The 12,423-nt window shown below is 41.7% G+C and overlaps 1 protein-coding gene across 1 annotated transcript in view; it reads left to right on the top strand.

Annotated features, from left to right (window-relative positions):
- Window positions 1-10,115, top strand: part of DPYD (dihydropyrimidine dehydrogenase) — a 3,651,715-nt gene extending 3,641,600 nt beyond the window's left edge. Inside the window, exon 23 of the mRNA XM_069641531.1 lies at window positions 9,359-10,115. Within this exon, the coding sequence (XP_069497632.1) occupies window positions 9,359-9,529 (171 nt within the window). The 3' untranslated portion in view covers window positions 9,530-10,115. The remainder of the gene's footprint in view (window positions 1-9,358) is intronic.
- Window positions 10,116-12,423: the final 2,308 nt, after the last annotated feature.

The following is a 12,423-nucleotide window of genomic DNA, read 5'->3' as shown; positions in this document are numbered from 1 at the left end:
TTGCAATGGGCTCTAGCCCCGGATCTTTTACAAACCTAGCAACGCCTCTGATCTTGAAGATGCAGTGTTCGTGTGTGGGGGTTGGGGGTTGTGCAGCAACAGCACGGACATGTTTTGCTCTTCTGAAATAGCAGCTTGTTACTAGACTGGCTTAAACTGGCAAAGCTAGCCTGGGTGTATTTTCTTTGTTGGGGCATGGCATTTTTTGCTGGCATTAAAGATAAAGCCAACATTATGAGTATTCTTCCATGGCCACACTACCCTATGTGGGTGCAACTATTTTGGACGTGTTACTACTGTGATATGGCTTTTAGTACTGGCAAAGGCAGTAGAAGTATGCTCTTATGTGGTACTATTGGCACATACTGGTGTAGCGTGCATGAACATTTATGGGCACAGCCAGTAATTACATGTTTTCTATACTTGCATATATTGTGGGCAAAGGCATCCTGAAAATGTGTTACAAAATGCTGCTGTCCACTGTTGGTGACTAGTATGGACATTTATCATGTGTTTCCCTACAACCCGATTGCACACTCTGCGGCTTTTTACCAATTTCTCACCGGAAGTGTGTTCTAATGAGCACCATTTGAACCCATTATTTTTTTTAATGTTTCTCCTGGTTTCGTTTGGGGTCCCTGTCTATGCTCGGTTGCTCCAGCATATTACTGGGAAACATGGACACTCCAGCCCTGCTGGACTTAGTGCATTACAATCTTAATTCCAAGATACCTGCAGCATAACCTTCTACAGCGCTCTCTATTTTCTTTCTTTATTGTGGATTTAGTTTACAAAAAATGAACTTTAATAGAAGAAAAAAGAAAAAAAGGTAATCCATTAAAACACACAATACATCAATAAACACTGTAAGTACAATAAATGCAATTACATAAATACACTCCCAAAATTCCTTAATACAAACATTATCATAGAAAAGATTCCTAAAAAGATCATAACCATAACACCAATTACATTAATTAATTCAATTAAAATTCTGTCACTTTTGTTCTAAGCAAAAATTAATTACAAAGCTTTCCGTTACGACCAAGAAGTAGATTTATGCAGTTGAGTCCATAAAATGTCCCAAAGATAGAGAAGTCAACCTTTAATGTAGCTACCAAACAAATCATGCGTTGCCTCTCCAGTGAGTCACACATGCGAATTATATGTTTAAGGGTTTCCACTTCTCTCCCACAATGGTGACAAATCGTACTTTTAAAATCATTTTTCTTGCATATGAAGTAATTTTCCTTCATCGGTAACAGATTCCACCTGAACAGCATCATGGAAAACCAAATGTCCTTGATGTAAATCGCACCAGGTAGGGAGAGCATGCTCCAAACCTCTTATGCACTCTTAAAAGATCAGGCAATCTTTTATAGTGTTCTAAACCATCCTGAGTTAAGCATCAGTCATTCCGCCATGAATAGGTTTCACAAACAGCAGGGTTCTGGATCACCAGCTTATAATCAAAGCCACGTGTCTCCAACAGTGAAGCCCAGTTATTAATATAAGCGTTTAGTACATTAAAATAATAATCAAAACGAGTATGGTGGATCTCCAGACCATAAGTAGTTGGTGGTGAAACCTTTGCCTCCTAAAATGTTAAGACAGGCAGCAAAGACAAATTACGAAATCTACAATTAAAATTCTTCCTTTGGGAAGCCAGCTGTTTAGTTCTTACTTTCAAATGGTTTTGGAAAGCAATTGTACTGGTATATGCATACATTATAAAAACTAAATATTTACAATCACCAACACATTACTGCCTTTGGGCCACCAATTCTGCCTATTTTCTTTTTTCATCCTGCCGAAAATGACAATAGTTTGGTCTTATAAGTATAAATAAGTAAGTCATTTCTAGTAGAATATTCCTCAAAAGCCTTTAGTAGACGTTGAAGCCTGATGTGTGTACAGTCAAACAATACTATATCGTCTACATGCAAAATCCACAAGATCTTATAGCCATTAATATTGGGAGGAATAAATGATACTCCTTCCAGGGCTTAGCCCAAATCTGCCAAATAAATATGAAATAAAAAAATGCACCACTGGCAGACACCCCAGAAGTTTGGAATTTCTCAGGTAGAATCACAATCCATATTAAGGCAAAATTTTAGAGTGGAATCTGAATGCAGGTAGATTAGGATATTTAAAAGATTGTTTGGGAGCCCCAATGTTCCAGCTGAGAACATAAAATTCCCTGAGGGACAAATTGATGGCGGTGACAAAAATAGCGGGCATCGTTTTCTCCCAGGCCAGTCTCTGAATTGGATCAATAACACAACCTGTCAGGGAGGTACTGATGCCTGCTCCAATGGCCACCTCTTTACATTTCCTGAATTTCATTACGAGTTGTCCATGACTGCAGCTCCTTCATATAAAGAAAGCAAAAATCTTTGAATATGCCTCAAGCAGAGCCATTGGTCTATAATTCAGGGGCTCACACTGATTTCCCTTCTTGTATATGGGAACAACATAAGATAATTTACAAGTCACTGGCTTCTGCTTCAAGAGCAAAATAGCTTACAAAAAGATTGTATAATAGCTTTGTCCACAATGCTGGGCTTTCTTTTAAAAACCAAATTACACAACCTATTAAGGCCAGGATAACTAGATTTACTGCTCGTTTTAATCAGCAGTTCCATATCTTCTGAGCTAAACAGAAGAGCCCATTGCACATCCCCAAGCTCTGAGAGTTTGGTCTCCTTAATCCCCGAGCCTGTGTACAATTTCTCAAAATGATCCACCCAACTCATTTCAGGGTTCGGATCAGACTGGGTCAATGGTTGAAAGTTACCCACACTGTTCACAACTTTCCAAAAATTAACATTGGATTTGATAGTAACACATGCAAGCATGTTTCCCCCTCATTCTGGTAAAACTGATGGCGGAGGGACTTCATGGAATTTTTATGTTTTTTTTGCCTTTCTTAGAAGACCTGATTTGATATCTCCATCTAAGAACCTCTTGTTTAGCCACCTCAAGATCTGTCTAAGAGACTTTTTTGACTCTTGCACTTCATTATTAAATACCATGGCATATACTGCAGACTTTTGATAAATTAGGGTATTCTTCATGAAGGTTAGAAATATTGGGGGTGTGGTGGGTACAAAGTCGTAATACAGCAGGGTCACTTAATGGGTCCATCAAACCACTAATATGAATATTGTACTCACAAATAATACTAGGCAACACTATAAATCTGTTTTTCCTCTAGCGCCCTCGACCCCAAAAAAAGCCATGGTAGACTTTAATGATTTAGTATCCCTTAATTTAACACAGAGACAATGTTGATCAAAAGGGGCAATTTTAAAATGTACAAAATCATGCTAAATATTTTTAGAAGTAGATATGAAATCAATCCGAGATGAATTATCTTTTACTATGTGTGAAACAGACATGGTATCAAGAGAGACACATACTCAAAAGTAACAGTTGGAAAACCTTTGTTTTCAGATTTTCTTTGGTTGTGTAATGCCTAAATGACCCTACCTCTAAAGGGGTTCTTCCCTCAACTGATGTTTCTAAGGGCTGTTGATGTCCATAAGTCCAAAACCAAAGTCTGTCTGTGTCAAAACCCATGCTTGCCCTCACTCTTAGACAAAATGTGATATGATGTCTTCTTAAAGAAAAATGGTGGCTCAAAAAGAAATGTAAGCCAAGACTGGATTTGGCTGGCCTTACCATCAGGTGTAGTTCTGCCAGTTTCAAAAAGATAGTTCAACACAGAAAGGGTTGCCCATGGAACCTTCCACATAGGGATATTGCAGCATATAAAGTTCACAATGTCTCTGGGTCACCTGGGGGTCCCTTTGGCAAGCTTTACTCCTTCAAGTTCCAAGCAAAAGGCACAGTTCTAGTCAGGCCTCTCAGGGTTCCCGTCCTCAAATCTAGGCCTCTCCTTCTAAGGTTCAAAATGTCTCTCTGGGCCTCTCAAGGTTCCCTTCCCCAAGCGTAGGCCCCTCTGGTCGAGAAAAAAAGTTCACACAGTTCCTTCCATGGGGCAGTGTCAGAGACTTGTGAAAACGCTAGGCTTTTTCTCCACCCCTGCAAAACCACTCTGACTTCTGACCCCTCTCCTCACGCTTTGAATCTTTTTTCCCTCTTGTGTCACTTTCGCCTTTCTTTTCACTTTGCAGTGCACTCCTGCACCTTCTTTCTCTTTGCTGTGCCTCTTGCACACTAATCCTGCTTTGTTGTCCCCCTGGAACACCCTTTTAGCTTGACCATGTACCCTTGCACCGTCTTCTCTTACTTTCGGGTCACTCGCACCCTCTCTTCTGTTTTCTGGTCATTCACACCCTCTCTTTGCTTTCCAATGCTTTCAAATGACCTCTTTCGGTCATTCAGGTCGCCCACACCCTCTCTTCTGCTTTCGGATCATGTGTACCCTCTCTTTGCTTTCCAGATCTTTCAAATGCACCCTATCTGTCTTTCAGGTCACTCACGCCCTCTCTTCTGTCTTTCTCTATCTTTGAGTCGCTCGCGCACCTTGTTTTCCTTGCTTTCTTTGTTCATGCCTCTTTCCACTTTGAAATCTCTGCTCCTGTTCCAGCAACACGGACACCACTGGGTTTCTCTCTCTCTCCTGCTACGAAATTCACCCAGATAGCGCAGCGCTGGAGCACTGATCCTTGGGATCTGTAGGCTGAGGTCAAGGTCTCACCACCTGCCCCTCAGATACCCCTCATTACTTTTTGGAAATGGGGGGAGATGGAATGGGATTGGAAATATCCCATAAAAGCTGAGGGAGAATGTTTTAAGGTGTGATGGGGGAATACCATGTGTCACCCTTGGGCATTCTCCTTCCAATCCACCGTGACCTTTCACACAGGTGATCCTCCGTCGCTTGACCACCCCCTGGAATGGCCTTTTCCTGACCACCTGAATAGAGGATCCCAGGGCAGTAGATGGGAGAAGACAGTCAGGTTTCTCATATATGCCAAGTATAAAGATCTTCCTCCAACATGCCTGCACCTTCATATGAAATAAACTAATAACAGTTTTGAAAAATGTTCACCCACATTCTTCTGTGCAATGACTGGTTACTGGTTTGAGGCACTTGACAATTGTGCCAAAGCCGGAAGCATGAGGCATTTTCCCTAATTTCCCTGCACAATATGCATTAAAATCACTGGCCAAGATAATATGACCAACATTACCCTTCTCAAACCAGGACAAAAAGATTTCTGCCAATTTGTCAAGCAAAGACTCTTTTCCACTTCTGTGTAATTACAATAAAGGCTAATCACTGATTTATTTGTCCCACTCTCTTCGGTCATAATTTAAACGGCAAGTATTCCCTGAAGTTCCGAATTCTACATTGAAGCCTCAAATACACAGATTGAGCAGCCTGCCATCCGCAAGCCGCCCTTAGGTCTCCCCCTTGGGGCTCCTCCTCTTTGTTTGCATAAAGGTAAGGAACCCATCCATAACTACACCCTCTTTAGAAAGGTTTCCTGCAATAGAATTAGTTCATGCTTACTCAAATGGGCACAAATCCTAGTATTCACTAACAAATGATTAAAACCCTTAGTGATCCATGAGGGAATGCCAAAATCCCAGGCACCTGGGCATATCCTTGGTGCCTGGCCCAACCATGGCCTCCACAAACCAAGACCAGTGCTCTAGCTTATGATAACGAGGGGTGGGGAGAGAAACTGCTCTAATAGCATTATGCCCAGTAGCGCACAAAATAGTCATTTGGTAAGAAGCATTCCTTACAGTAGGTTGGGGCAACACTGCCCTCTCCCTCAAAGTGTAAAGATCAAAACCGCATTGCCTCAAATCATGTATTGAAGACAAAATGAATTCTCTAACCAATCTGGAACGGAATGTAACTGTTACAACATCTATCCTTGTGTCATTGAAAAAGTCTACCAATGCAATGATATGATATGATATGGCATTTATAACGCGACTATACAAGAGTTTCAAGGCGTGACAAGGCAAGGGAGGGGGAACAGAAGGAAGACAAAGACAGCGATCTTAGGCCAGGTGACATTGAGATTGTGCAAGTACAGGGGAAGGGACAGGGGAAAAGTATGAGGGGAAATGGAAGGGGGGTAGTGCAGTACATGGGATCAACAGTAAAAATCAATAAAAATCAATAAATAAATAAATAAAAATACGGCCAGCTGGCAAGTGCAAGGGTAAGTGCAGACATCAAGTGTCAAGTGCTGGTAGGGGGATGTAGGGATACAGAGACATCACCTGAGTGCAAGGGTTGCCAGGGGGGCAGTGCAGCTGTGCAACACGCAGGGAGGGCACCTGGGCCGAGATCAGAGAGTATCCAGGTGACCAGTGCAGTTTCAGATAGGAGTTCAGCAGTGTAGAGGAAGAGAGAAAGCAGAAGTAAAGAGGAAGACGGTCTTGAGGTGCTTCTGGAACTGGAGATGGTTCTCCACAAGTTTCAGAGAGGCAGGGAGGTTGTTCCAGAGCGAGACCCCAGCCGAAGAAAGAGATCAGCAACCAACTTGTTGCTTGGAAAACCGACTGACCCTGAGGGAGTTGGAGGTGGATGAGCGAAGAGCTCGAGAAGGAAGATATTTCTGAAGATGCCATTTAATTAAATTCAGTGCCATTTGAATTTATAATTCTAAACTTTGGAATATCATGGATTATAGACAATATGGTACTACGATTTAAAGATGTATTGTCTTTTAGTGGGAACATTGCGTCCTTAACAAAGCATGACTTATTTTTAAAAAGACCAAAAGAGGTTCTTTCTTTACTGGTGGATTAGTCAGGGCCAATCGAGTTGTGAGCTTGCATATCCATTTGTTCAACCTGATGAGCAGCCATGCCACTTTCGGTGTTTCCAAGAGTAACTTGTTATTCATTTAGCTAAGCAAGTGTCCATTACCCTCCCACTCAAAATCAGTCTGAGATGCCTTGGAGACACTAATCAGCGCCTGCTCAGTCTGAATTAAGCACTCCTCATCCAGCCCGAAGTCCACCGACTCCGTCAGGTGATCTTCTTTATTGTGATGATCTCAATGCTTGCCCTGGGAGAGCGAGCAAGGCTGGAAAATTGGGGCAACCCAGGGTTGTCTACTTCCTGAGGATGTCTTGGACCATACTGAGCCGTCACTGTCCACAGCTTCATATACATTAAATGTTATTTTAAAGAGGAGATTAAGTTTGTTTTTGCGATTTTATTTTGGAGGGGGTTTAATTGGCAATCAGGAACTTCATTATTTCCTTTCTTCTGACATTTTCCCCCACCTGCTTTACATTGTTGAGCGAGGACTAGACTAGCTAATAGGACCGAATTGTCCTCAATACATATGATGGAAACTAATTTTGCAAATTCCTCTAAGAATTCCTGGGAAGGAGGCGTGTCACAGTGATGATTTGCTTCAATCAAAGATGTATCGCAACGAGGGGATTGAAGATTTTCTACAATCGGAGAACCCAGGCCACCTACAGGGGCCTATTCACACGGATGTGCTTGTTCCGCCAAAGAGACCAGTTTACCCTGACTGTCAGTTAATTGGGAGGAGTGGATTTTAACTTTATCTGTAATTAGTTCCAAAACTTTTACTAAGGAGTTCAGTACAAAGTTTAAAGTATTTAGCATACGAGTATTGAGATCCTTCGCTGGATGATGAGAGTATTCAGTCGAAATTGAGAGAATTGAGGAGTCTGCTGATTCATTCAGCATAGTGTTCTCCAGAGAATTAAAGAGTCACCAATAATGAGTTGGGGTTGGCCTGCTCCATGTCTTTTCTGGACGCCAGACATTCAATAGCTAATGGGAGAATCGTAGTGAGTGATATCCACAGGCCCCACCGCTGGCATAAGTGGTGGCCTGGTAAAAGTTCCTCTCGACAGAGGAGAGCCAATTGGGAAATCCGAGGGAGCATCTCCCTCACTTGTTCTCCATCCACGCTGAAAAAAGTCTATGTTTAATGTTGGTGGAGGTTAGTGTGTAATCCAGAGGGGTGCTAGCAGGTGATGAGCGGCCATTTGTTCCCAGGCCGTGAGATGCTCCATCCCTTCGAAAGAGGGATGCGGAAATAGTAGGGCGCTGATCATACGGAAGACAAAGACTTTCAATTTCTGAAGCAGGCAGAGCATCCCCCATAGCAGCGGGATCACAGTTCCCCTGCTCCTTAAATAATACATGAAAGATGCAGTGATTTAGTAGATGAGATTTTATGAAACACTTACCAAACAATATTAGCTTGTTTGAATATGAAATGCCCTGCATCGCCTTCAACTGCCGCTCAACTGTTTGCAACTGCACTTATCTGCACTTGGCTTGCACGATAAACAGGGGCCTTTTGTCCATGCCTCCAGACGTCCACCAATCACTGCAGACTTCTGCAGGGAATTCAAAAACTACAGAGGTGCTGCCTCAAAGCAAGCCGGCCCACAACTGCGCTTATCCGCGCTTCGCTCACATAATAAGCAGGTGCCTTTTTGTCCATGCCGCCATACTTCCACCAATCACAGCAGACTTCTGCAGGAAATTCAATAGCTAACAAAGGTGCTTCACAAAGAAAGCCAGTCCACAACTGCACTTATTCGCCCTCTCTAAATGCTGCTTCTTTCGTTTTCCTTAAAACCCTCTTACAGTGTTTGGACTCCAGAATAAGCCCCTAACTCCATATGGCTTGTCTTGAATTGAGGAGATGTTCCCTTGAAAGGCACAACTTAGAAAAGAAATGGTATAGAAATAGCCAGGGAAGAACATTTAGCAGCATAGAAAGGGATGGTGGAAAATAAGTCACCAAATCACCCTTAGTACAAAAAAACATCCAGTGCTACAGGTCTGCAATTCTGTTTACTGTTTTTTTGTTGTCTTTTTTATAGTAACACTGATAACATGACACATTTTTTTTTTTTTTTTACTAATACACCATCTAATAAATGCACACCTTCTGAGCAACCAATATTGATGAGACGAGCATGTTATTAGATGATTTCGATGTTTAATGAGTGCAATCAGCTTTGTACTGTTTCTCAACTGCAAATTAATCACTTCCTAGGGTCCTCGGTGCCCCTGAGTGACGGTCAGAAGATATGGGGAAACTCATGCTTCCTTGTATCTTGAACATATATTCAACAATCTCTGAATATTCCTGTCATTGTGTGCATGTGATTGTCACTAATACATGGTTGCTGTTCAATAATGTATTCTGAAGGCAGACATATAAGAATATCTTGTCAGACATTATAGTCCTAACATGCTGGGTCTGTTATTCCGAAGCTGAACTGTTTCCATAGCGGCTGTACAGCATGGCCCAAAGAATGCAAAGCGCTGCGGCACAAATGATGTGAAATCTAAAATGGAGAAATTCTTGACCTTTGCGAGAGTGACATCAAAGCCATTTCTTTCTGTTTGCAGGCTATAGAGTTTGATCCGGAGACCCACCTGCCGACTATTACTGACAATTGCACGGGCTGCACTTTGTGCCTCAGTGTCTGCCCTATTATCGACTGCATCAAGATGGTTACCAGGACAACCCCGCATGAACCAAAGAGAGGCCTGCCCTTGGCTGTGAATCCGGTGTGCTGAGCTGACCAGTTCAGCAATTCATACGAGCGCTCTGCATTCATCCTCCAGCTGTCGATTTACTCTTTAATTGCAGTATTTTAAAATCATGTGCTGTGTTAGAACATAGTCATTAGCGACTGAAATCTTGAACTCGTGTGATATCTCTCGTCTTTGCTAACGAGAGTTGTATTTGTCTGCTATTACTATCAAATGACTGGTTTTGTTCTTCATCTCTCTTTCCTGACAGCTGTCTGGTATTTTGGATGCATTGTTTATGGTAAAATAACGGACTGATTTTCAGAGACCCTATATATTCGTGCCCGGGCACAATGGAACCAGAGACATATTTCTGAATGTCAATGCTATGCATTACTGTAAAATGAGCTTGCACACTTAAGGAAAACATAAGTATTATTCTAATAGATTTAACATCATACACAATCAAGATTTTAAAAGATGTGCATTCAAACTGGACAAACCGCTATTTATTGTATGGGGACTGATAATTAAGTGTGTTTAGTTAATACCTATCAACATGTATATGACACTTAACATCACATAATTCCGTTGAAACACTAGTTGAATATTAAAACAGACATGTGCGCTTGATTGTCTTAATGAAATATTTTAACTTTCTTCAATAACATTATATTAATCTATCCTTATGCATTCGGTTAATAACTGGACATATTTGCTGAGCTGTTGATACAGGTTAGTTCTTACTAGGCTATGCTACATGCTTGCTCGGATGGCATAGAAGGGCAGAAAGGGCCCGGCATATAATACCCACTAAAATAAAATAAAAAACTGGCATTGTCGAAACCCATGTCAGTGTGCGACTGGCACATGCATCTAGCACTCTGCTATGAAGCACCAAGACAAAAGCCTGTCAAGTGGTAGTTTCTGTAACTCCTTCCTCCCACTTGGCACCACACAATATTTAAAAAAGGACCTCTTTTAAATAGATTTGAGTGCATGCATCCTGCTGTAAGTGATTTCAATCCGCACACACCTAAGTCAACGCCTTGCGTTTAATGCACAACTGAAATCCTTATTTATTTGTGTCTAAAAGTTCTATTATTCTGAACGATGTACCACTCATATCACGCACTTCTCCTGGAACGCCCCCTCCCCCCCGGTCACACTGGACCAGGAATCAGGCTGGTTTGCAAAGTTAAAATATTTATTTATGTATTTACAAATTAATCACACTGTGTTTTAATGGGTACATAATGATCAACAATGGGGCGATGTAACATTAAATAGTCTCTTTAATACACAAGGAGTAATAGTGAGCAAAACCATTCAGCACAGAAATAATACTTTTGTGTGTGTGTGTTCAGATCAAATAGCAGTGTGGTTAATTGTTCCCCCTGCACACCTCTCAACGCCCCAATAGGCAATGTAAAGAGATAGGAGGAGAGAGAACAGGTATTCAGAAATGGCAGAATTCAAACAAAATATCAATCCCAATTTCCCCCAGCAACACGAGAGAAAAACAGTGTTGATTGGCAAACGGTCAGAATGGTTTTAAAGTTATCTTGAGAATGGATTGGGTAAAAACACTAAATAGGGTTTAAATGGCTAAAATAGTTTAAATTTGTATGGGAGTCACTCTGGATAGTTGCATAAAACACTAGCAATGATTTGATACTTAGAAACAATGTGAAATCTTAAAATTAAGGCTGGAAGAAATCAAAAGCTGTTTTACACGTGTCAGAATTTTCCCTAAAACGAAATTCACGGCAAACTTTTCAGTGCACGGTAATAGCGATCACGGGAGAACCGTAGGAATTTGGGATGTGAATTAACGCTGTGGATGATAGTGAGGGAGTTATGGACGTTTTAGTGGAGGTTGTTTTTCAAGACAGGCGCAAGAATGGGAAACAGGAATGCACTTTGAAAAGACAACTGGGATTTCTTACACTAGCTTATGATTATCGAAAAAGAGAATGCCACACATGAATCTCCACAGTTCCTGGCCAGGGAACCCTTCACGTGGTGGATACTCAATTTCTTTCTGGGATTCACTTTAGTTACTCACAACACTAATGATTTATGATTTTAGAATACAGAGAAACTCAGCGCAAGAAAAGTTCTGACAATTCAAAAATACTCCTAACAATATCAGGTTCTGAAGACAAGATGGGGTGGGTTTAATATAGGGATTAACTATGGACAGTACATATGCTAGTGGCACAGTCCTTTCTATAGATACTCACTAGATATGTTTTTACACAGAACCCTCAGGATTCTGGTCCGCCAAGATTTCTGGCACAGGGCTGGATCGGATCTGCAATGGCTCTGGTCACAGCATGGCACAGGACTGGATTGGATCTTTTGGTTCTGATGAGAATTATTCAGCAGGCAAGCAGTACAGCACAGACCGGCTGTCTTTTGGTTCCCCTTAGGTTTCTGGGGTTGGTTCTGGAAATTTAAGGCCTAGCTGAAAATGGTTCAGCTATGGAATGGGCCTTTCTCCTTTGCCAAGTTTCTGGAGTCTGGAGCAAGTAAGATGGATAGTTCTGCAGCAGGGTGCTCTGCCAGCATTCGGATAGTGGGTGAATCTGTCTGTCCTTTTGAGTGCTGAGCTTTCTCTATTTATGCTTATGATAAAGGGTGTGTGTGTGCCGGTTTAGCCTAAGCTCGCCCCTTTGACAGGGCTTGGTCAAGGTCTCCTCTCTTCCTTTATAGGAGGAGAAAAACAGGGTGTCACCTTTATGGTGTGGGTATATGAGGCTTAGAGACCACCCCTGGCCTCTTCAACACAAAATATACTTTGGTTTCCATATGTGCAACCTCTATAACAATCATATATACAGATGACATATTTTTTGTAGCAGATACTCCTCCAAGCCCCGTCGCTGTGGGATCTTGTGTCTGCTTTTCACAGAATTTTGCCCTTTTCATCCGGA

Source organism: Ambystoma mexicanum, chromosome 1q, assembly GCF_040938575.1.
Source record: "Ambystoma mexicanum isolate Mex_15411 chromosome 1q, UKY_AmexF1_1, whole genome shotgun sequence".
NCBI classification, from domain to species: domain Eukaryota; kingdom Metazoa; phylum Chordata; class Amphibia; order Caudata; family Ambystomatidae; genus Ambystoma; species Ambystoma mexicanum.
The sequence above is the reverse complement of the archived record's forward strand: the minus strand, read 5'-3'. Positions and strand labels throughout refer to the sequence as shown.